At 37.6% G+C, this 27,117-nt stretch overlaps 1 protein-coding gene across 2 annotated transcripts in view; it reads left to right on the top strand.

Annotated features, from left to right (window-relative positions):
- LOC139447267 (thialysine N-epsilon-acetyltransferase-like) overlaps positions 1-27,117 on the top strand; it is a 115,211-nt gene that overhangs the window by 70,072 nt on the left and 18,022 nt on the right. Inside the window, exon 3 of one of the 2 annotated variants that reach the window (XM_071228539.1) lies at positions 10,787-10,864. The exons of the other annotated variant lie outside the window; for it this stretch is intronic. Within the exon in view, the coding sequence (XP_071084640.1) occupies positions 10,787-10,864 (78 nt within the window). The remainder of the gene's footprint in view (positions 1-10,786; positions 10,865-27,117) is intronic. 2 annotated transcript variants of the gene reach the window in all.

Raw genomic sequence — 27,117 nt, 5'->3', positions numbered from 1 at the left:
TGAGCCTAAATGGTAATAAAAATATTCTTTATTATTTTTATCAATAAAGCGATATTCACCATTTTTATTAAGTTCTTCGTTCATTTTACTAGGAGACCAGACTATATAACTACACTCTTCTTGTAAATTGATAAGAAACAATTGATAACCGTATTTGGTTGGTTTGACATCACTGATATAATAAAAACCTTGTGGTAATTCTCTCCATTTAATAGCTTTTTCTATCTCCATTATTATATATATTTATGTAAGCATTTGTCTAAATGTGATCAAAGGATAGTAAGCAGTCTATTTTTAATCTCCAACCAGTTCTTTGGTTTTGGCACGGAATAATTGACGCGCTTGTTGCCTCCCTTGTTCTCTCCCTTGTTCTATGAACTTTTTTTTCTCGTCTTCGCTAATACCACTGGTCTTACGAGATTTTGATCGAATCTCCTGCTTCATTTCATTGTATTTGGTGAGTTCCGACAGCACTAAACGAAACTCCTCCTCGGATATCTTACAATCGAAATATGATCCTCAATGCTGTTCAACTTTGCTTCGCCGAGTATCCGAATATGTGTTTTAATGCTTTCATTTGCAACCTACGAGAAATGAATTTTATTGCTATTCCTGCCAGTCCTGAGACTCCGGCGGCTATTTCCATGCTGAGCACGATAGGCGCGGCGATTATAGTTGATAGTAAACCGACACCAGCTACACCGAGTCCCATGCGAGCTGTTACAAGCATGGTGTCAACTCGGTCCAGAGCATTCACGGCTCTGCGATACTTGTTATACAATCCAAGTCTCAACTCCCTATCCTTCTCTATTTGATGTTTTATGTCGCTATTTGATGTAATCGAAATCCATCAACAGTTTCCATCTTTTCAATTGCTTCATTGAGCGCTGGATGTAAACTCATAGTGTATATTACGAATATATAATAGTCTTTAATTGGTCTTGCTTAAATGTTTTGAGAGTATACATCAACCTTATCAAATGTATATTATACGGCAAGAATATCTTAGTAAGAGAAATACTACCACTTTTAATAATTTGGACCCCCTCGAGGGTTGCAACGGGCGATGCTCCGATATGAATAATACTGCAACGTTGACGCTCGTGTTTCTTGAGCCATTTAATCGATAGACCTGGTAATATTTCGAAGGCATCTACTGGTGCATCTCCGAACAAGACTTCAATAATAAGTGTAGAAATATAAGGTATTGCACTCAAGTTAACTTTAATATCATCGAATTCTGTAACCAAATTTAATTTAACATTTTGGACTGCCGGACGACTATGTAACATATGACCTGGGTCTTCTGGCAGGGGAGTGACTAACACACTTTATTATTATTATTTTGTAATGTTGAGAAAGATTCCGTTCTACCGCTATTTTATTTTTCATTTTTCAATGTAATAGATCTGAGCAGAGTTGAAGGACTCTCTAGTTGAATATTATCCGTTGTGCTGATTTGATCAAGATGGATACACAACTCTTTATAGGGAACTAAATCGGGTAATGCATATACACTCACTGTTTTGTTGGGTGGTAATGTTACTGGCTGTCCAAATCCAAGTGTAATTGCTAAGTTCTTGTCAATAACTTTACCTGTTTCTCCAGTGTTGATTTTCACTATCCCGTTCGACTCATTTTGTGTGATACTAATTTCATTAGGGTTAAAAATTTCATCATTGAGTGAGCATGCGCTGTAATACCCATCAGGTATAATAATGATTTTTTTAATACCACTGTTTTCACCTGGTATAAACATCTTATTATTTCTTTTCGCAGCATTAATATTGGTACACAGCGGGTAATACGTTATATCGCATAGAGCGACTTCGAGTTGTCCATCCGAGTTATCGATAGTATGAAGCAGTTCAATAGACTGACCATTTGTTATTCCCGGGAGTGTAACATACATATTAAATATACAATGATACTATATCATAACTTAAATATGAAATCAACTTACATTACTAATCAGTCGATTATAGTAACTGCCTCTGGTGCTGAATTTTTCGTTAAATTCCCCGATATCTTTAAAAATTACAGGGTCACGGCAACTAGCGATAAAATGGTGCATGATTGGTTTCACAATCTGATGCAATTTTGGCAGAATCAGTTAAACTTTGCCATATGGTGTGCCACAACGGGATGTGGCGTATCTCTTTATTCCCCAGGATATATGCTGAATAAGTCCGTTATAACATTTCACGTGTACTATCAGATTAGACGTATACTTAAAGAAATTAGTACTCCATTACCGCAGGATTGAGCGTGGAATTCCAATAATAACAATTTAATAATAATTATGATAGGTCCGCGTATGAGCATATTTGTCAGGAATTTAATGTTTCTATGAGTAAAGATTGGCGTATTAAAGGAGCAAACCATGGTCTAGGTGTTCCTTACACAGGGGAAATAACCGTCAAAGAAGAAAGCAATTATTTATATAAAAAACTTAATAAAGATAAAGTTGATTTTCCTAAGTTGTTGCATACCAGCAAACTTTACACAAGAATATATGATTATTTAAAAAAAACACATAAATGGTATAAAGGCTGGGAACTTTCAAGTAACGATTGGAGAGGGGATATTATGAGTTTTAAGAGTGGGTCTATTTATATTGTTAAAAAATTTATACAACCGAACGATACCGCAAACGCTTGGAATGAATTTCTTAATGATAAAACGGAAAATAATTTTACTAACCCAGGATTTGTAAGAGTTAATGAATCGATAAGAACTTATGTATGGGCAATTCTCGGAGCACAATCGCAAACACGAACGGGAATTATCGGTTCTGGGACGGCGCTCGATGCGCAAAAACAGTTTGTCTCAAACATGGAGGACGCCATTAATTCACCAGTTGACATACCATTGTCTATAAAGCGTTTTCAAGATGTATTACAGTACGCTCAATCCAAAGTAGACTACGTTTATGCGCCGGGACTATACATGTCTCCGAGTAATATGGAACTTAAGATTGGCCAAGTGATAGGCTATAATAATAAAATTGTTATTGCTACCGATCAACAAAAACCAGGTATAAATTCAGATATTAACGTCGAATTAATAACGCAAACAATCACAGGTGAAAAGGGAATAGTCAAGACACAAACACCAACTACCGCTCAACCATCTACTAACGTACAAGTGTCACCGCATATTGCGGCTAAAAATCAACAACATTGAAAAAACAGCGCTTGTATTAGGTGGAGTCGCGGCTGGTTTACTCATGATTTGGTAAAATAGTTCTTCGCGGATACGTACAACAGCCCTGCGATTGCTACGATCAGTACCCACAAGTTTTGACTAAGCCAAGTGGTGGTCTTAGCTAATAAATTCAATAGCCAGGAAACAACACTCCCTATTATACCGGGAAGTGTGGCCGCGGCTTTCTCAGCGAGCTTTCCCAGTGCTGAACCTAATGCTTTTAAATGCTTTTTTATCCACTCTTTTATACCATCCTACATAGGTGGTGTACTTCCACCTGTACCACCTGTGCCACCGGTTAACGCAAGAGTCAAAGTCGATATAATAAATTCCAACGCGGTTAAAATATTGGCAATGGTTATTCCCTGTTCTCTGAACAATGTTTTAATTTTATCGGCCAGTGTAGTGTCATCGTTGAGGACTTGATCGATAGTTTCTCGAATTCGACTAACAGTCGGACAGTCGCTGTTATCCGGAAATGGGTGAAAACAGATACTATTCATAATTCTTTTAAAAATAATTTTCCAATTAGATCTACGTAAACAATGAAAATAAAACAAAGAAATAGATAAGTAGATCGTATTAAATCTTGTATTTGCCGAAAATCGTCAAATTTTCGCTTTCTTGGTCCTTGAGCTAGACGTTATGAATGTGTTAGCTTACATTATTTGTATGTACAATGAACTTAATTAAGTTGTAAATACATTATTTAAATAATGTGATAAACATAACTTTCATATTTATAAACACTGGGATTAGACCTTTCAAATAGTCTATAACACGACTGTTCTGTAGGTTGCAATAATTGTTTTTAATTGTTTTTTTGCCTTTATACATGAAAATGGCAAATCATTAGTTACTGGACACTGGTATTTAGTATTTACTCCTACTTTCTAGTCACAACTCACAAATATGTAGGACTGTTACTTTCGTGTTTGTTACATGGAAATGGCAGATGATCCATTAAGTTCAACTACTCATTACAGTATATATTTTATGACTCATGACCATTCATTCACTTTCATTTAACTTTTCATTTTAATGAGATAGAAAAACTTATACTGTCAGATAGACGTATTACCATTGCTGAATTTGAGGAAGACACAGGTCTAATTCATGGATCACTTGAAACTATTAGTCATGAACATTTACAGATGAAGAAGATATCTGCTCACTGGGCACCAAAGTTTCTTAATTCTGATCTTTAGGACAAAAGAACTGACATAGCCAAAGAAAATTTAGAGTCGATCACTATGATCCTGAGTTAAAACATCAATACATGGAATGGCGCCATTCCACTTCTCCACCACCAAAGAAATTGAAGTCTTCTGTGAAGAAAGTTATGGCTATTGTATTCTGGGATACAAAGTGTGTGATCCTTGTTGATTACTTAGAAAGTCAAAAGACGATTATCGGTACCTACTATGCTGATTTCTTCATTGCCTGAGAGATTCTATCAAAGAAAAGCAGCAAGAAATGCTGACTGCTGGAGTTCTACTCATTCATGACAGTGCCTCTACTCACACCTCTTGACTTGCAAAGGTTGCTGTGCTACAATGTGGGTTTGAAGAGCTTCCTCACCCTTTGTACATGCCAGACCTGGCACCAAGTGATTTCCAACCCTGTGGGGAAGTACTTTTGTACTTCCCGAAAAAAAAAGGCATGCAAGTCAGGTTAGCCTTTTGTACCATGTTGTCTACCAGATGTAAGGGACAGGTCATAGGTTGATGGCAACAGATCACACTCATAAGTCACGGGAATGATGTCAAGGCCATGAGAAGTGACATCAGAACCAGAAGGGGCATCATAAGAATCGCAATCTGAAAGGTCAAATGGGCCATGACGCTAGGGATTGATGATGTACCAATAAGGTAATGGGAAGCAGATATGGCAGTAATTCTATGGTAGCTTACCACATATTTCCATATGTCCTTGGCATTATTCCTAAAATGGGCCTCTTGTAGTTTCAGGATTATATGCACTAAATATTGGTCAAAACAACTAGAATGCTTGTTTGAACAATTAGGTAACACAAAAATGCTGCATTTAGGGAAAAGACACAATTTTGGTAGGAATCATGGAGTTTAATTTTCTTTTTAAATTCAGTTGACTGTTAACTATCAAGGGTTCTGATGTCAAAGGGAGCACGGGTGGCCCAGTTGTCTAACGCGTTGCGATTCGCTGTGCAGAGTTGCGTCCCTTGGGCACGCCAGAAACCTATGATTGAAGGTTCGAATCCTGGTTCGCCCCGATTATGTTTCTAGGTTTGTCAGCACCATACCCGTGCTCGTGGTAAACATCTGAGACCCGCATCACTTCGGGCTTTCCTCCCACATTAGGCTGACACGCTGTGATATAACTGGAATACTGTTAAAAGCGGCGTTAAACCAAACTCACTCACTCACTTGATGTCAGAACCCACGGATCCAGCAGGTATATTTTGGCATGGATGTAATAGAGGTTTTGTATTTGTAAGAATTATCAAACAATAGTTATCATGGTGAACAACTGAAAAATACTATCTCTGTAAAATCAAGAGTGATCGTACTCATCTCCCCAATATTCTGCATCTAGGATGCTGTTGTTGAAAAGAAGTTCAGACTTCCTGGCAGCACATGGGCAGAGGTTTAGGAAGGGAGATGGTATTAGTATCTCAACTGTTTGTGAATAGTTGACAATGAAGGGGTCATCTTTTTAAAATGTAATGATTTTATAGTGTGTTGACAGCCAAAAGACAGGATGTCTGCTACTGATGTCATAGAGGTAGTATTCTTGGAATCATTAACAATAACTATTGTCAGAGACCATATACCAAAGGACGGGCCTCGGGGCTAGTTGGCACCAAGTAGCACTTTCAACTGCAACTGTTGGAGATTTGAAGAAATGCGGGAAGGATCTAACAGTGACCCAACAAACTGTTCCATACCTACACAAATTTCAGCTGTAAATTTAAGTGCTACGCTTATGGATATTATTAATAATTTACATTATTAATTTAAAAAGTAACCAAAACTAAAGTAACCAGATATTGGAATATAATATTGCTGGAAAAATAATTGTTTCAGATCAAAATACCTTCGAGTTATATTATTAGTATTTTTAAAAAAGTGTAACTGGTAGATCCAGGAGAAAATGTGTGTACAGCTGATTGCCATTTCTGGCAATAATAATAATATAATCTTAATCACTGCATAGAAAACAATGCCGCACAGAACAGGAAATAAATAGAAATAAATATATACAATCCGTTATAGCTACTCTTTAAATTTCTAAAATATCGATATCACTTCCATTAAATGAATAGCATTTACTTTACATTACACAATACATCAGCTGTATCCGTACAATACATCAATACACAGATACAAAATATATTAATATGATAATAAAGTGATATTCTACCATGACATTGATGAATGCTTGATTCTGATTGGTTAAAAAGAGGTTTCCTTTTTGCTACGGGAACCCCTTTAAAATATATTAAGCAAAAAAAACGTGCGTATGAATACATAGATAACCTACATATCGATTTACAGAAAATGGCTGCCGATCGATCACCCCCATATGAACTATAAAACATATCTATATTTCCTATAATACACGCTGGGTCTCTAATACCAGCCAGGTCTCTAATACACGCCGAGTCAAGGGCTCTCGCGAAATTAATAGACGGCATTTAGTGTCAAATAGATGAAATACGGTACTTTGATATCGGATGTTTTGGGCGTTCTAGGCCGCAACCGTGACTGCTTCGATGATGACATTAAAAGATTTAACGAAGGCATATCTTTTGCATACAAATGAAATGTTTATGAAACTGTTAGAGAAATGTTCTATGGTGACCAGAATCGGAACAATTTAAGCTATTTCCTCATTGAAACAACCGACAATGAAAGTAAAATATAACATTATAAAAATTGTTTGAAAAAACAACATCACATCAGCAGGGATAGTTAGTCAACGTGTTAATGTTGAACAACATCACACTGTGCATCAGTACTGGGTTGTCTTCTGGTTTTCTGCAATTCTTTAACAGCACTCTTACTCTTTGGCAGCCATAACTGAGAGTGTAGTGCAGATACAGTGACAACCGGGACACTTTAGGACGGTTCTCATTTCAGGGTGGGGATCGAGGTATAATTCAAAGGTTCACACATTCAAAATAAGTGAAAGAGTGATATCTAATAAATTTTGTTGAGAAAATAATAATTGTTCATTTTTTTGGTAACTTTTTCTGAAACCCCAAAACAGGTAATTTCATTATTGAAACAACCGACAATGAAAGTGAAATATAACATAATAAAATGTGTTTGAAGACATTTTATTCATGACAACATGGTGTTTACAAACCTTTTTCTGATCGATATCCATTACCATCTCCGTCAACCAAAAACCGTTAGAATTTGGCAGGAGGGGATTTGAAAGTGCATCAGAAAACACTCCCTTTCGAAAGTCCACGAAAACAATGTCCCAAATGAAGTGACAGCTTATCAAACTTGATGAAATTCATTTCAGAACACGCACAATTATGAAAATTATACACGACCTACTATTTCTGGACCAGATTCTGTCACTATTTGGCTTTGGATCTGTGAAATCTTGAAATTGACAGGTCACACCATGCAGATTCCTCGTTTCAAAATATCCGGCTCGTCTGCAGCCTCAACAGTGGCTGTTCAATCATACTCAGTTCCATTAGTAATCATATGGATGTACCAGCAGGCTCGATCAATCCCAGTAAATCTACAGGTAAATGTTGAACCACATCATAGATCGGGGTTGTCATCTTGCTTCTTTTAACTAGATCAAGTTAATGTAAACACATGATTGTCAGCCATTGACAGCTGTGAGGTGTGAGTAACCGTGATGTAGGTCAAGTTCTGCCACATCCAAGTTCGGGGTGGAGAGGCATTTACTTTGATGTTATTATTGTTTACTGGGGGTAATTGCTATCTAACTAATAACTCTTAGATATGTTAAGTGTACATTATAATGTTAATTCATAAAGTTTGCTGTAGAAATATATTCGTTTAGCATTTTAAAACCTTTTTCTATTACCCGTCACCCCTACAATAGAAATGATGGCATGTTCGATTTCCAAGAAATGACCTCTCTCACAAATTTCCGAGAAACGACAGCCAGTCCACAGTGTTCAATAGTGTGCAACAGTTTGAAAGAATTTAAAACATCTCTCTTTGCTAAGTTAGGAGTGTTATTTGTCAACTTCGTTTGAAAAACTATGTGTTTTGAACACTTATTATGAACTACTAACAACAATGATTGTATGGTGAACGTTGCCACTGGGAAATCTGCATAATAAAGAAATACAAATGCAGAATACAATATACAAGTGATAGTGTATAGTGTATAAAATATATAGTACAACAGCCACTCATTTCAGACACACAACACCCATACACCTGCACTTACCAACATACATCAAGCATACAGACATACATTTACTTTCCATTACTGTACAGAGGGGTTTATAATACTTAGTTTATACATAGTATTAGGTTTCGTGTTTAATACTGTCTTATACAGATAATAATAACTCACTGTACTGTGAGTTCATCAAGAACTATAAATATATACAAGATGCATTATGTTTCTAATAAATCAAATAAAGAATGCATTCTACAATATATATTATTTCTAATCGCAATAATTAGAAAACATCCATAATACAACATCATAAAATAAATAATCAACTAACCTTAAGTATGAATAAATCCCTTCACAAATCCAAAACCTCACATAAGAAATGAATGCGGCAATAAATCTCGCTGAGTCTTTCCTTGAGGTGACAATAGCAACTGATTTTGTAAAATTCAACAACAAAACATTGATGTAGCTGTGGCCAGCTTGGCCTATCAACAAGACAATAGACTGGGCCGGGGCGCGCTGGGGCAAAGAGTGCTGTAAGTCAAAAGCATGCAGTGTGACAATTAGTGAAAGTTAGACTGAGGGTAAGCTTACTTAATGTTACAGAGCTATGGAATGAATGTTTAAGGTATAAAATATTAAGGTATAAAACATAACTAATATTATAACTAATAATATATTCTTATAATATAAATATCGTAATAAACTAATCAGTTAAAATGGTAACAAGGCCATATAACCTTACTACCTACTAATAAATCTTAACTAAAAGTTATGTACATAAGGACTTGAGCCTGCCACATAAGGCTTTTGTGGGTGAGCTACATCCTTATGGCATTACCAATCAGACTGGATTACTCCCAACAAAATGTTCTGCACAATTTGTTTCAAATGCAGTGCCATCTACTGTTGTTATTTCATAAAATACAAAGAAAATATAAACTCGTTAAAAAAATTCATGCGGGGGATGTGGTGCTCTCAGAGCACTCTTGTCATGTTTCATGTAAGGCATTTGTCTCAGTTCAAAGTGTGCCATCTCATACACAGCGCATTGCCTTCATGCAAAACTCTCTGTATTTTTTGCAGTCCTGACCCACTTCCATATCACCCCATTTCAATGACCAACTTAGTTGGTCCATTATTCTGTTTGAGGACACAATTTGACAAATTTCATGTTATCTGGATTCTTATCCAATACGTTGTTCACAAATAGCGTTTTCAAGTTTACGGTTCAAGTGGTGCCTTCAATAACTAAACTGCTGACAGTTTCAAACTGCCCGGTACAGATTGAACTTGTTCATTGGTTTCTGCCCCTAATGGCTGACGTTGTGTATGAGCTGCAGTTTGTTAGTGATAGACAGTCATGTGAACAACAATTACTCTTCACCCTATCACGTGGCTGTATTTTTCCGCTCTTCATGTTTGCATGGCATGTGCTGACATTAAAGTTGTTTTATGTTTATGAAGTCTTTGACTTCATATTTATTTAAAAGGATTGACAAAAAATAACAAAGTAAAACTTTAGCAAATATATAAGTGAACAAGACCCAAAACTGGCATCTTGGATTCTTTCAGTTTGCATTGGGTTTTTTGGATTCATGACTCGATGAACGAAAACGTATTTAGTCAATCATTACCGGTAAACAATGATTATTTTACAACAAGATTATTTTCGTACTTGCAGGTTAAGAAATATTGTACTTATCATTGTTTAATGGTTGTCTTTGTTTACAGAGTGAGCTATTGACTACTTGCTTGTAACTCATTACTGATACTACTGTGAGTTCATGCGCACTTGATGGCATGGCTGGCCCACTCATCTAGGGAGTTATTATTTGCTGAGTCCTAGGATTCGCTCTAGTTAATATTCTTGGTTGGTCAGCAAAGATGGGAAACATCAAATACCAGCATAACTGTTGGCTTTTGTCGCACATTTAGATGATGCTCCATGATGTATCTGAACTAATGTTAAACCCCAACTCACTCACTCACTCACTCACTCTGGTTATAACATTGATGCTACTCCTGTATAATATTGCTGATTCAAGTTGCTTTGTTGACATTGCTTGATATCAAAATGCAAGGTATGTTCCTTAGATGAGCAATCATTATGACTTTAGAGAAAGATTTAATGTAACAAAGATTTCTGCGTTTAGATGGAGCCTTACTATATTTCCCCTATATGTATTCTCAGCTTTGAAGAGAGATGGCTTTGGTGAAGAAAAGTTGTTTCACTGTATTGTGGCAGAAGAGAAGGCAAAGTCAGGAGCAGGTGAGTGGAACTGACTAGATCGGTCACCGGATATATGTTCACAAATTTGTTAGAGAAGTCAATTAGACTAGGTCATACTTAAAACAATAAACAGTTGGGAAATGTGTTTCTGGTCAGACAGAGAGCGTTAAATTCATGAGTACATGATGTGCAGTCAACAGAGATGTACACTTGCTGGGTTTCTGATATTATATATATATTAGGTAGTACTAAGTCAGCAGTGATGATGATTTTCAAAAGTATTTCCAAATTTGTAAACTATAATAGTAATAAGTAAACTATCATAGTTTCCAAATATGTCTTATTGTTTATTATAATGGTTTACAAAAGTTTCCACTCAGTGAATTTATGCACATTTATGAATAATTTTTCAATGTGAAGTTTAGACGATGTACAGCTTTTCCATTGGACAAGAAGTTGGTCACATGGCCACAAAGTTGACGTTCATAAGTGTATGAACAACACAATTTGACTTGTTTTTCATGAAACCATAGCAAGCTCGAACATTCGTACAAAGTGGAAGTCAATTCTTAATATAAATGTCTTCAGATAGTACAATGGTAATACTTGTATCTTGTACATGTACTCATTTTAGAAGCCAAAAAACAAAGAATCCTACTCAAGTGTCTTTTTAGATGAAATATATATTTTTATTTTTATGAACGAGTCTTGATAATTTTTAGCTTGGAAGACGCAAAATGAGATTCTATTCATCATTCAAAATCATTCTGCCTATTGTAGGATTATCGTGTATAGTTAAGATAATGATTGGCGATAGACCTGAGCGAAAAGTAACCTCCATTAGTGGATTATTATATGATGTGGAAAAAACGAAGGGCGATCCCGATATTACCAAGCTGTATTATGTATGTTTTATATCATGAATAGACATGTCAAATAGAACAGTTGCTTTTTTTAGTACCAGTGCCTTGAGTGTAAAAAGTACAGCTACCTGCTTCAGTGGCAGAGGGATTGGTGATGTCCTATGATTGTGATGTCCTATGATTGTGATGTCATGGTAATGTAACCTTAGGTTCCGGGTACTTTACCCTTCTACCTTTGGTCACTTGTCCTTATCAACTACTCCTTGGTTCTAGGGATGATGTAGCTCTCTTTCAAAATCACAAGTCTGATGGTTTGCTCTAGTCCTTTTTATTTATGATAGAGTTAATCATAAATACACACACAAGGTCCTCAGATATATTCTTGTTGTTGCCTGATATAGATACAACACATACCTAGATGATGGTTGAAGAGCCTGATGGTTTTTCTGATGAACGTTAACTCTACTTCTTTTCTGACTCGGGATCCCAAAACCTACAGAGAACCGTTCTGTTCAGCTGTATGCTCCCGACTCCCCGCACCACTCTCGGACAACTAACAAAATACTATCGATGATAATTTTAGCTCCTCCCTCCAAAATCACCTTTGACATCATGAGAAATGAGTCATAATGGTCATTCCCCAATTTCCATAATAATTAGTTTTACCATCAAGCTTTTCGGACAAACCAATTTGATTACCTCTTTAAGTCATTGGTCAACTTGGACATACTCATCTTATCAAATCCCTCAACTACTTCTGCCAGACTGGAAGACGCCGAAAAGATACTTATTCATGTTATTTAGACATTCCAATCAAGCAGTAGTACTCAGAAATCTTTGATCACCACAAGTCTAACCATTTTGTTCCATCCATCTATCTCCCTTCTGACATTCCCATTTCAAGACCAATTCTACTAATTCATTGTACTAATGAAAAGTTTATACTCTATCACTTAAGAGAAGCAAAACCAGTAATCACTTGCCCCAGGGGTGATGCCTCACACTGCTCAATCACTTCTCTCATATGCGTCTATATTTTACCCAAAAGCTTAGTTTAGTAAACTACATTTTAAGTTAATACCAAAAACCCTTTTTCTAAAATACCCTTGTTATACATGCCCTTCCCGTTGTAGAGCATGTCCCATGCGATTGACCAATGATAACAGAATATAAGATGTAAATACAATAGTACAATATCAAGATGTAACAACTTGTGTGTGTATGCATCTGAGGACCAGAAAAATCAATACAATAAAAAAAATTTTCACAGGGTAATGTCTCAGATAGGATCTGTCTTGGGTTGTACCTATCTGAGAATAATAACATGCCAAGACCTATAAAGGCATAATCAAACAATTCTTCTTTGTAAAATTTACTTTTTCAGTAGATGCAGATTGGTAATAAAAACATTTTCTTAACATTTCGATCTTATATGTAAAGACATATGAGCATTTTCCTTCAGGCACAGAAAAATCACAATAATTTTACAACACCAACTAACAACTTATCATCAATATCCTTATTCCTCCCTAAATTAACCAGTCCAAGTCGTCAGGGTTAGCTCTAAAATGTAGACCTGAGTCTGATGAAGCGTCACTTTCGCTGTCACTGTCACTGTCTATTACATTAGGGACTATAACAGGAGGTGGACTTGGTCTTATTGGAAAAAATCCCCCTCGAATAAACTGGTCTGAAAAAGGCCAGTGATGTACCATTAAATGAGAAAAATTGACGAGGAAAGCGGCTCTCCACCATCTTGTAGAATGAGGCTGCTCATCCCTACAAGTCCGATAGTGAAAAGTTTGACTTTCCGAAGCGTCAGGAAATTCTAACTCATATTCGGATATGGTTGCATAAAAGTCCAGATGTTCGAAAGGATCGTCCATCTGGAGTTCTGGAATGAGGAATTGAAACTCATTCCCTATCATTCCAAATGCCATGCCATCTGGAAATAAACTGCGGACCACCTCACAAGCATAGCTGGTGGTAGTCCCGGACCTTCTTTGGGCCTCAAAATAGGGTAGTACCAGAGAATCTGATATATCCCCTCGTATGTTAGCATCCATCCTGACCTGACATACTTCACACCGAAGTGTATTATTGCTATCAACGAATAAATGTCCATTGTCCTGTTCTGTCATCCTGCCTAATGTGCCAGCAATACTATCCCTTAGCTCAAACTTAACCTTTTTCGAAATAATCAACACATGCATGGCACATGTTGCATGGTACATGCGTTTGCACCACGCACAATGCTGCACTTCGTATCCCTTACTTGCATAACGGTCCACATCAAGCAAGTCCTCCAGGCAATATCCACACCTTTTCCAGGTATTGTGGAAAGGGAAATGATCAGTGTGGGCAAGTGGTGTCCACCGCAACCTAAGTTGAATGTTTAAATTACCTTCATCCCCAAATACACAAAATTTATTTACTTGATCGGTAGTATACCCAGCTCCTCGCAAGTAAGCATAGAAGAAGGGCATCAAATTTTTTCGATAGGGTGAAGAATAACAAATCATAAGAGAATCTCCTACATTAGATGGTGTCAACATGCCGACTAATCCCAACTTAACTATGTCAAAGAAGCCGAAATACATCCCATATATAACCATGGTTATGGGTCGAATTTGAAATTTTCGGTACCTTCTATTTTTCATAGTGGTGGCGATTGGCAACCGGTTGTCGAAAATAGGCTCCTTCAAATCATAAGCGAAGATTGCCAAAATCTCCTTATGAATATATGGAGTTATCAGTTCTGGTACCTCCAAATAAAGTACTTCAGGCATGTCAACTTCACAGTATAATGTCAACAGTTGTGCAAAGAACAAGGACCATTCAGCCCATGTCCTCACCTGCTCCTGCGTAATGGTGACAGTTTCACCATGATTGATAGAATTTTTGAAAGCACCCTTAACCCTATTCCTGTTCATTTTCAGTCTATAGGTAATTGATGATAACTAAGTACAATATAATTACTCACAATACTGAAATATATAGTAAGACACAACAATGTCTTACACAGACGTCTAACTATTGGAGGTGTACCCCTGTGGTCAACGACCGGTGACTAGCCAAGCAAGTGCGTGATAAGCGATAAGCAAAATATGCGTTATTGTATGCAGTATACTCTATAGGGATAATTGGAATCGCAAACGATATCACAAATTGCACTATACTTCGGGGTACGAGCTAGCCACACCAAACCCCCGTGAACTATCATGGCACGTTAAAGCGTATAGTCTGATTGCGGCCAAGCAGTTCTATTTACATTTGCAATCAGACTGATTAGGTTTTTGCATAACTTTATATACGTTGAGAACATTCATATTTGTTTAGGTATCACTTTAACTATTTCAAAGCAAATAGCTACAGTATCTGTATCGTGCTTCCTTAGCAACACATCAATTGGAAACCGTACACAACAGATTACCATTTTTTTCTTCACACAACATCAACTTAATGTTACATTTCTGAACATGCATGCATATAGGTTATTACCAAATGTTCCCCTTGACGGTTACGATCCATCAACAAGTATTGAAGACATCAAACATGCCACAACATACATATTTTTATCAGTAAAATTGCTCACAAATATTTCTGTATGTAACATAGATCTGCATCTACCAATACAACATACATTTTTAAACAATCAACAAAAACCTGCAATGCAATACAATGCACCTTATTCAATATACCTGTAACATATAACAGATATATTTTCTCTCCTAAATTCAATACATTTTGTCATCAATTTATAAGTACACACATTTTTATACAATATATTTATGCATACAGGTAAGTTTAAACAACATTTTTGAATACAATATAACATCAACATTAATACAAGAGGACACTAGTATGTCTGAGATCACTTAGATTTCTAAAACTGTGACATTTCAATGCTCTCTGGTCTCTGCGGAACTGACGGATAAATTAATTTTACATCCCTAACAGCAGCGGTTTGAGTAGCTGTGGTGCAAAGTAATGGAGCAGAAGGTCTACCCGATTCGTTAACAACTATGGGATATTGTACGTTCCCATGTATCAGAGAAACACTTGCTATGTAATCCTCATCCATCATTCTGGTCAGTCTACCTGCCTTAACCCATGATAGAGATACCTTCCTGGGTAATTCTATACGTTCATTAGTAATGGTATTTACCAAACTCGGTTTGTTAGGTCCCCATGACAAAATCATGTCAAATTTCACCAATCGTCTGGTAATAGAGATCGATTGTGGAATCATGTTTGTTCCTAAGCTTCTAATATATAATGGACTAACTGGAATCGTGGCCAAGGTAACGTGAGTACATTTAGTTCTGGAAGCCAATTCTATTTCCAAATAGGTCTTAGAATTTCTCATTCTTTTCATGATAATATACACTGCTATGGCAAAGATAACCAAAACTCCTGCATAGAATAAAATATTAATATCAAACATTGCTTTTATATTTGCCAGGTTATTATCGGTTGAAGCCTTTGTGGGAGATGGAGTTGGTGGAAGCCATCTAAAACGCCTATCTGAGTTTCGGTTCAGAACTGAAGCTGAAGCTTTCTCAAGATGACAAGCCAAAATTAGTACACTTAACCTTCTTGACAGAATTCCCATGTAGACAGTTAAAAGTATGAGTCCAAAGAAGCATCCATAAAGCATATATGATGTTCCTGATAGCCATTGAGTCCCTCCTACTGGAGTCCAGTTATTCATAAAAATAGGATCGGTTGGATCAGTATAAATTATTTTATTTTGTTTTGCGAGTTTCACAGCTCTACGAAGACTAATTCTTATCTTTTTATCATCACCCATTATTTTTGAAAAGGTATGGTTAGCCACTTGAAATTCTGGAATATCATAGCTAGCGGGTTCATCCGTTAGGAAATTTTCCACTTCTGCTCTGAGATCATCTGCCGAAAAGTAGTGTCTCAGTAGCCCTACATTCAGAGGATATTTGAAATTAGTTTTTGTGGATGCTTCATGACATCCTGTTAGTCTAGGTGGTATTGTCATTCCGTCTCCATCCACTCTACAGTTGCACAACAATGGTATAACGCACAAACTACAGCCTTTCATCGTCTTGGTCTTATCTGCACAAGAGTAGACAATTTTGGAAATTCCAGATAACAACAGGTCGCCAGAATTCAGTTCAAACATGAAATGACCTGCACCATTTGGAACAAGTCCAATTTCACAAACTTCATGAACCAAGTCAATATCATTAAGGAACAAAGCCAAATTGCATGAAGGATTTTGAAACGATCTTTGAGCTGGTAGATTGTGGCATTTTATAAGCATTTGATTTTGAGTGCAAAGTTCATATTGATCACTTGTGAATTCCAAAAACGTCTCGTCAACTGTGGAAATGGCAATATATGGTATGGTCTCACCAACCACTGTGGCATCACCAGAAGTGTGATTTAGGGGAACTGGGAATAACTTAACTTGATAAAGTTGTGTTTCCCTATCTTTGGATGTTACTGGTAACATCATAGTGACATAAACAGTACTGTCATGTCGTACGTAATGTACCTTGGTAGCTGTGTAATAGTATGGCAAATCCTTATGAGCCAGATGGAAATTTGGATATTTATCCCTCAATGCTCTTCTTATTTTTGATAGAGCACGCCTTAAATGTCGGAAAGGTATCAGCTCGGGTGATAGTACATTTTCTAACAACTTATATAATCCTGTGCTCAACCGATTAATCTTCCTTTCAACCATAGTAGCAAAATGTAACTCCTTTGCAACAAGTTGTATCCAATGTGCATACATGGCCTGAAACCATCGTATCTTACCATCCTCTACATTTATCAATTCAGTCAGTTCATTATGATTTGCAATTATTCCTTTCTTCAAACCGTCCATTCTGTCATTGGCCTTAGACATGTACGAACCCATGTAATCCTGTGACACGTTAAAAGCTGCTTCTTCCGCTCTCATTCGATTTGATAAGATATTGATATGTCGTCGTATTATGTTCACGTCGCTGTCACGGGCGGTTCCGAATAAATTATGTGAGAATTCACCAATAAAAGGTAGCAATGCTCTCTTGGAGCGAGTCTGAGAACCAGGAATTGGACCTTGAGGAATAATGTTTTTGATCAAAGTGACCCCATCAACCAAGTCGTTTAAAGTGTCGTCATGTATGCGATAAGTAAAATTCAATACAGCCCTCATGTTCTCATCACAGGACGTGCGATTCCTTAGAAGACTAGCATTCTGACAAATTTCTCGAGGCAGAGTCGGATAGTTAGAGATCTTGGGCAATTCAATAGCAAAAGTATGATACCACGTCTGCTCATACGTTAAGAGTCTTCCCATGTGACTGAAGGTAGTACCCCAGTGAAGACGATAGATATCCGGAACGCATGTCGCCAATGGTACTGAGTTCCCCATCACCAGTAGTGTCATCATCACCTTAAGTGCGAAGCCGAAGGGTCCTGTAGAACACAAATATCCAAGTAAACTCTCAGATTTCTATATCTGATCTCAGTCGTTGTTATTGTTCTATCCCTATGAAACCATAGCGTTCCTATTTGTAAAACAATATCCAACAATCCCAATTGATCGTCATCAAGGTACCATACAACATATTAACTTCCCATAAATAATGTCTACCAACATTAAGGAAACCGCAGAACACAGCGCTATGCTCATACAGTCTCAATTCATGTGTCAACAATATGTTGTACTTGTGGGTCAGTTGAATATTGATAGAGCTAAAGGCCTTGTCATGTAACTACCTTAAATTCTAGCGTCAATTAAGTCCCATTAATTAGCAGTCGTATTTTCTTTCTAACTCACATGGTTGAATCCTTGTCAACCGTCTTTGCGCAATACTGTATCATTTGTCTGAATCATTCACAACACATCTCTTCTCCTCAACAGGAGGTACACAATAGCCTTCTGACTAGGCAAAATTTTCTGAACATATTACCGGTATGATTGGCCAATCATCTACACACCACGACCGATTTATAGGTCTTCACCCAGGCTACGAGACAAATCGACCCTCTGTCCTTCGTCCCGAGTGAATTCATCGTTAGTCTTTCGACTGTCCTCAATATACTCAGCAACTTGAGGTAGAAACATATCTACCTCACCACTAGAGACTGTCAGGCATCTCTAGACTTGATCTTTCAAGCTTTGAAACAGCATAGGCATGTCCTCATCTATGTGTTTATATTCAAATAACGTAGGCATGTCTCCTCTACGTCCTTGTCGACATAATTACTACGTGGGCATGTCTCCTCCACTGCGTGACAGCGTAGGCATGTGACCTCTACGACTTACTATCATTTCATATCTACGTAGGCATGTTACCTCTACGACGTTGTTCATCATCTCATATCTGTGTAGGCATGTTACCTCTACAACTTTTTCAACTCCTATAGCATATTTTATTTTATGCATATCTCAGTACAGTGGGACTACAAATTACTTATTGTGTAAACTACCGTCCATTACTGGAGTGTTAACAACCTTACACTCCATAATACGTGACTAAGCACACGTCTGCTATTTCCATCATCTTCAACCCTATTGTTTACTTTTGTGTTTCCGCTTCGCTTTACCTGTCATTGTCCTCCTGATGTGGAAGTCCTCCACAACCTCTGATGGGAGGAATTCTCTTAGAACCCATTCTCTTTTTGAGATACCGGCATATCGGACCTTATACCATTTACCTCGGCGATCCGACATACATTTCTCTAAGGCTTCGATTTGCCTGTCCTCCATTTCAGGACTAGTTTCAATCTCAGCAGTGGCGTCTTCGTTTGCCGCGCCTGCTGTTTCATGTGCATCAGTATCCCCTTCATCTGATGTCAACTCATCAGCTGAGGAAGGACATGCCTCCTGTTCTGACACAACAACCTCATTGTCAGGTATCATGTCAGGATCTAGTTCCTCATCGTCAGATAAGTCTAACGGTATTGCCAACGGGCGAGCGTCTGGACTGATATACGGTTTCAGTCTATTTGCATGAATGGGTGATCTGATCAGTTTGTCATCACCACATCTGCGTAACTGGAATGTGTGAGATGGATATTTCCATACCACATAAAATGGTCCTTGCCACGACTTGTAGAGTTTCCTACTAAACCCTTTTGGCACTTTAGAACAGTAAAGCCATACCCTGTCTCCCACACGGTATGGAGGTTCAGCTGACTTCTTGTCAAACTGTTGTTTGTATGCTTCCTGAGCAATCTGTACATTCTCACGTGCAATCTCTCTGGTAATCTCGATATCACCAAGCAACTGCCTTAAGTCAGTACGTGTTTGTACTGAAAGACCTTGCGTGCGAGGCTCTAGTACATTGTCGATTGGTAACCTAGGTTCCCTGCCAAACACCATGAAATATGGCGAGAAACCCGTCGAGCTGACTGCAGGACTCATCCTGTAACCCGCTAGGATACTTGGTAACAGCTTCGGCCAGTTTTCCTGTGCCTTGTCACCATAGATCCGGAGTGTTTGACCAATAACACTGTTCATGCGCTCAGCATGACTGTTTGTCTCTGGATGTACATCAACCCAGCTGCAGATGCAAACTGATCAAACTTGTGATGAGCATGGTACGGTGATCTTAGAGCAACTCCGCCATATGTAACCTTAGGTTCCGGGTACTTTACCCTTCTACCTTTGGTCACTTGTCCTTATCAACTACTCCTTGGTTCTAGGGATGATGTAGCTCTCTTTCAAAATCACAAGTCTGATGGTTTGCTCTAGTCCTTTTTATTTATGATAGAGTTAATCATAAATACACACACAAGGTCCTCAGATATATTCTTGTTGTTGCCTGATATAGATACAACACATACCTAGATGATGGTTGAAGAGCCTGATGGTTTTTCTGATGAACGTTAACTCTACTTCTTTTCTGACTCGGGATCCCAAAACCTACAGAGAACCGTTCTGTTCAGCTGTATGCTCCCGACTCCCCGCACCACTCTCGGACAACTAACAAAATACTATCGATGATAATTTTAGCTCCTCCCTCCAAAATCACCTTTGACATCATGAGAAATGAGTCATAATGGTCATTCCCCAATTTCCATAATAATTAGTTTTACCATCAAGCTTTTCGGACAAACCAATTTGATTACCTCTTTAAGTCATTGGTCAACTTGGACATACTCATCTTATCAAATCCCTCAACTACTTCTGCCAGACTGGAAGACGCCGAAAAGATACTTATTCATGTTATTTAGACATTCCAATCAAGCAGTAGTACTCAGAAATCTTTGATCACCACAAGTCTAACCATTTTGTTCCATCCATCTATCTCCCTTCTGACATTCCCATTTCAAGACCAATTCTACTAATTCATTGTACTAATGAAAAGTTTATACTCTATCACTTAAGAGAAGCAAAACCAGTAATCACTTGCCCCAGGGGTGATGCCTCACACTGCTCAATCACTTCTCTCATATGCGTCTATATTTTACCCAAAAGCTTAGTTTAGTAAACTACATTTTAAGTTAATACCAAAAACCCTTTTTCTAAAATACCCTTGTTATAGTAACCTATGTGCTGCAATTTCAGTTTAGCAATATTTCCTTGGAGTTAGCTCCTGATCTCACTCAAGTGATATCTCCTAGGGAAGCCTGTTTTGGATAAAAAAACCTTTTTGTTTTAAAAACTTATCTGATCTCACACTGTGTGGAAATGATCCTTAAACATGTTTCCAGCTTAAAAAAACAGCGCACCCTAACACATCCCAGCCGTCTCCATGGCTACCATCTTCAACAATGGTTTTGCTTCCCTCTCAATGTGATCACATGGCCTCTCAAACTTACTCATTATCCCCTGCCAACAAAGTTGGCTGGGGTTATAGAAATGGGCTCCGTCCGTACGTCCGTTTGTCACGTTTCGTTTCCGGAGCATAACTCAGAAACCGTTAAATATTTTTTCATCAAACTTTGCATGTCTGTCAGGCAATTGCTGAACTGGTGCCTTTTGCTATTAATAAATTTTAGAAATTTTTGTTTTGTAACGTTTCCATGGCAACAAGATGGACTCAGGTTCTGTGAGGGTAGGGTTCGTTTCCGAAGCATAACTCATAAACCATTCAATATTTTTTCATTAAACTGTGCAGGTCTGTCAGGTACATGCTCAACTGGTGCCTTTTACTATTGAGAAATTTTAGAATTTTTATTTTTTATTTATCCATGGCAACAAGTTGAACTTTTAGAAATTAATGAATTCTTCTTTTAAATGCCATGAAAATCAACTTGATACCCATTTAACCTGTTAAAGGAATCTTAAAAGTCATGATAAAGTTTTTTTGTGTGCATACATTTTGTGTTTGAGGTATCTCTCATAGTAGGGGAAACTGTGCATGCCTTCTACCAAGTTGTCAGTATGTGCCCTAATAATGGTTGAGGGTAACTTTTGTTCCTCACAGTGCCTACTTCCTTGCAGTGAGTGCCGGTAACATGACTTGTAATGTTTTTTCTTTCTCCCACCCTAATGAATTCAGTAGTAAATGTAGTAACTGGTTTTGTCAGTTTGTACTTCCTTCATGTTTTTTGTGGAGAAGGTTTCATTTTTTTCTTGAACTTCATAGAAATTGTGTTTTGCAGCATTTTATTTTGTTTCTTCAGGATATTTTGCATTTACATCAAGTAGATGCTCCCCTGCTGCCTTTTACACCATACAAAATTTTGAATATTTTCAAATGTATGTGTTTGTGTGATCAAATTTCACTATTGTTGACATAATATACACTTCATTTGCTGGGCAGGATACTTGCATGGCCATAATAGTGGCAAACTCTTCTTTTTTTTATCCCCCCGGCATATAATGCTATGAATAATATATAGCTATAGGCATGTCCGTCGGTCTGCCTGTCTGAATAGTTCCCGGAGCAGAACTCGAAAACCGTTAAACAATTCTTCATCAAACTTTGCATTTATATCACATAAGTGGTGAAGTTGTGCCTTTTGCTATTTTGGAATTTTTCAATTTTTTTTATTTTCCAATTTTCATGAAAGCATGCTGGACATAGGCTAACTTTGTGAGTGATGTTTGTTTCCGGAGCAGAACTCCGAAACTGTTAAAAATTTCCTCATCAAACTTTGCATTTATATCACTCAAGTGGTGAAGTTGTGCCTTTTGCTATTTAGGAATTTTAGAATTTTTTATTTTTTACGTTTCCATGGCAACAAGTTGGACTTAGGTTCCATAAGGGTGGTGTTCATTTCCGGAGCGTAACTCAAAAACCTTTGAATACTTTCTTACAAAACTTTGCATGTCTACCAGGCACATACTGAACTGGTGCCTTTTGCTATTTAGGAATTTTAGAATTTTTTATTTTTTACGTTTCCATGGCAACAAGTTGGACTTAGGTTCCATAAGGGTGGTGTTCATTTCCGGAGCGTAACTCAAAAACCGTTGAATACTTTCTTACAAAACTTTGCATGTCTACCAGGCACATACTGAACTGGTGCCTTTTGCTATTTAGGAAGTTTGTTACTTCTTCTTTTTTACGTTTCCATGGCAACACGTTTGACTAAGGTTCTATAGGGTAGAGTTCGTTTCCGGAGCATAACTCAAAACCCATTCAAAACCTTCTAACAAAACTTTGCATGTCTATCAGACTCATGCTGAACTGGTGCCTTTTGCTATTTAGGAATTTTAGAAATTTTTATTTTTTACGTTTACATGGCAACAAGTTGAACTTAGGTTCTATAAGGGTGGTTTTCGTTTCCGGAGCGTGACTCAAAAACTGTTAAATACTTTCTTACAAAACTTTGCATGTCTACCAGGCACATACTGAACTGGTGCCTTTTGCTATTCAGGAATTTTATAAATTTATATTTTTTACGTTTCCATGGCAACAAGTTGGATTTAAGTTTTAATATAGGGTGGATTCACTTATGGCGTATATATAACAAATAAACTGTTAAATATTTCCATGCCAAACATTGCATGTCTATATATAAAGCGCATACTGAACTGGTGCCATTTGATATTCAGGAGTTTTAGAAATGTTTATTTTAGAATTTCCATTGCAGCTATGTTGACATTGGCTAAGAGAAATGTCAGTTACCTGGTTTGGGACCATAACGTGTTAAAATGGGCGGGGCATATAGATGACTTTGTTGACTATACGTTTGTTTAGTTATTGTTTCTTGTAATTTGTCATTTGTTTGCATAAAAAAAACCCACAGAACCACACTTGTTTTACTTTCCATTTCATATGGATGCGACCATGGTGGATCTCTTGTGGGTAAACAATGTCTGCTTCTTCAAGAACATTCAACTCTTGACTCATTACATTCAGAATTGCACATTTACTTGTGGGTACTTTACAGGTGAAGTTGGTGTGGTGAAATGAGGTTTAACGTCGCGTCCAAGATTATTGCACTTATATAGCGACGTGCATGTACTTATGTGTGTTTGTGTGGCTGCTTCTACTAGTCCGGACTGATGACTGAGCCGACCAGTCCTTGTTTTAGCCCCTTAATGCCGAGCGCCAGACAGGGTAACAACAAGTACCATCTTTTAACGTCTTTTGGTATGACGCGGTCGGGGTTTGAACCCCGGACCTTCCGCTCTCCGGGCGGACACTCTACCACTAGGCCACGGAGGCGGTCCGGGTACTTTACAGACTGCCGGGGGGATATGTCATCTTTCTGATGACTCTTGTTTACAATTTCCATGACAACAAGTTCCACCTCGGTTAAAAAAGGTTAGGGTTTGTTTAGATTTAATTATGTCATAAATTCTGCAACAGGGGCAGGGAAATAGCCACATTAGTGGCAAACTCTTGTTCTCTTTGTGTCGCCATTGTGCGGTGACTTTTTTTTAGTTTTGAAGAGAATAAGGTTGTTTGTTTTTTCGAGTTTTTTAAATCAGCTTTTGTGTTAACATGGACACCCAGAAATGCCAATTTTGTGATAATTCAGCCATCTTTTCCACACATGATCCTCATCTCCAACGTTGTTCTGTCACTATCATAATGTAACATTTATACTAAGTTTTGATTTTATAATTAAATCTATAGCAAGTGCTTTTATGAGTTATTGTTATGTAACATTTATTCAAACTTTTCATATGATAATTAGATCTACAGCAACTGCTTTTATACGTTTTCATTATGTAACATATATACTAAGTTTTCATATAATAATTAGATCAACAGCAAGTGCTTTTATAAGTTATCATGGTGTAACTTTTAAATAAATATCTATATAATTATAAAACAGCAAGTAATATATATAAAGATTCAGGGAAAATGCAGATACAAATATTAATAGTTTCAGTTATAGCTTCCAGATATATGCAAGCCTAAGGTATTAACGGGAACCCATCTCCCAGACATACTATTTAATAAGTCAAAAGTTACGTCTGCATAGTTTAATAGATTTATAGCTTTTAGATAAATACTAGCTTAAGATAACAAGAACCCATCTCCCAGACATACTATTTAATAAGTCAAAAGTTACGTCTGCATAGTTTAATAGATTTATAGATTTTAGATAAATACTAGCTTTAGGTTTAGCCCCAATACAAGACCCATCTATTGTGATATCATAATATCCTTCCAAGTGCACAGTAAATATGTCAACAAGAATAGTGCCTGTCCAACAAGGATTAAGTATTCCCCTCTGTCTAGCCATTCATTATTCGTAGGGCACACCCCATTGAGTGTCAACAACCAATTATGTATCTTTTATTGTTCTAATTTTAGTTAAATACTGAAAGAAACAAGATGTTAGGCAGTAGGGGTTTGACGCTCAAACCAAGCAGACCTCTCACCCACAGTCCAGACTGTTGTGACTCCGGCTCTTTGCTGACTAATTCCCCATGAAAACCAGCACGCCATTTGGAAGATTTTGAACATCAGACACAGAACCATAATAGTAGGTGTAAAGAGTTGTCCAAAGCTGATTTCAAGACATACCTCAGTAAGTGCAATAGACAGGATAGCTACAGACGATCTAAGTCCTAGTCTAAGTCAGTAGAACATTGCCCCGTCGGCGGCAAAGAAGTCTAAGAAGACTATGCTGAAAGCTGTTCATCCAAAATCCTCCAAGTTGTCCACAACTGTCGGTCAACCACCGAACCACATCGATGATCGATCCATTTTTATGACGAGTTAGCTCTTTCCTTACTAAAGACCTTCCTAGAATGCCATCAAATGTACCCCGTTCGATTTATATTGTTACTCGTGCCAATATGAACGCACCCATATTAGATTGGTGACAGGTTCTACAGAAAGAACTCTCAACCTTGGATGTTGCGCTCTTCGGAGAATCATACGGAAGACGATTCTACAAACACTAAGGAATTGGGAAGGGTTTGACACAGACCATAGGGAAGCCAACACTCATCTGTATTTTCTAACCACTTCTAGATATGAGTGTAGGGATTGTCCCAGAGGTCCTCATCATTGTTCACTAGTTTGGAGGATCGAAGGAGATGTGATAAGGAGCGGGACCCACATTCCTCTCTATGATCGTACTGGGATCTAAAAAATCACAACGGCAAAGGTCGGGATTGTTCCACCCCATCTTGATTGACCTATCCAGAGAATCTGGATAGAATGGGTTCATTCTTTGAACTTTCATTCTTGTCAGATTATCATTTGTATGCAAGTTACATTCTAGGTTGGCGGCAGGATCAGAGGAATGTATATAGCCCGGATCAGGACAGACAGCTACCTTATAACTCTTCAATTTAGGATTACATATTGGATCGTAATCAGAATCGTGATCTAGACTACTCTTATCAACATTCCTATCTAGAACATTTGGCACAAGGAAAGAGATAGATCCAGGGATAGACAGGAGCGACTTTCTTTACATACATTGTCTACCTTTTCCCAAGTAGACATTCAACCCCTCTCAGGATCGATATTTGCCTCTACAGTCAGCAGAGCAACATCATTACCAATCTCCATGGTATTGATATTCACTACTACGGTCGACTGATGACCTTAATACCCCTTTCCAAGGCATTGATATACTGTAAACAGCTTTATTTCTGCGCCGTTAAAATATAGCGAATAAGACAATACTGCGACGAGATATTTTTGCGAGTTGCCGTGTTGAGATGACCCCTCGCGTTCTGCAGTACAAATCAGAAAATCATGAATTGTATCTACATTGATATGGACCATATCATGTACTTACAGAGCTTTCTGATGTGATGTATAGAATTCAACATGTATCCGACCATAAGAAGATTAACGGAAGTTAGCAGCTGTGGTCCTGTATTTCCCAGCAGTCCTCCATTAGAGCAAGGGAGAAGACTGTGATCAACCCCACAGTGGCTGAAAGACAAAGTTCAGTGAACTGTAAATATGCTATGTCTACAACATGTATAAGTACATGCATTACCCATTGTTCATAGTGTGAACATGGTCAAATGAACATTTTTCATAGAGTACTGTGACATCAATGTCTTGTAGTTTTTGTGAT

This window comes from Haliotis cracherodii, unplaced genomic scaffold (assembly GCF_022045235.1).
Source record: "Haliotis cracherodii isolate W230 unplaced genomic scaffold, xgHalCrac1.p SCAF_7, whole genome shotgun sequence".
NCBI classification, from domain to species: Eukaryota; Metazoa; Mollusca; class Gastropoda; order Lepetellida; family Haliotidae; genus Haliotis; species Haliotis cracherodii.
The sequence above is the reverse complement of the archived record's forward strand: the minus strand, read 5'-3'. Positions and strand labels throughout refer to the sequence as shown.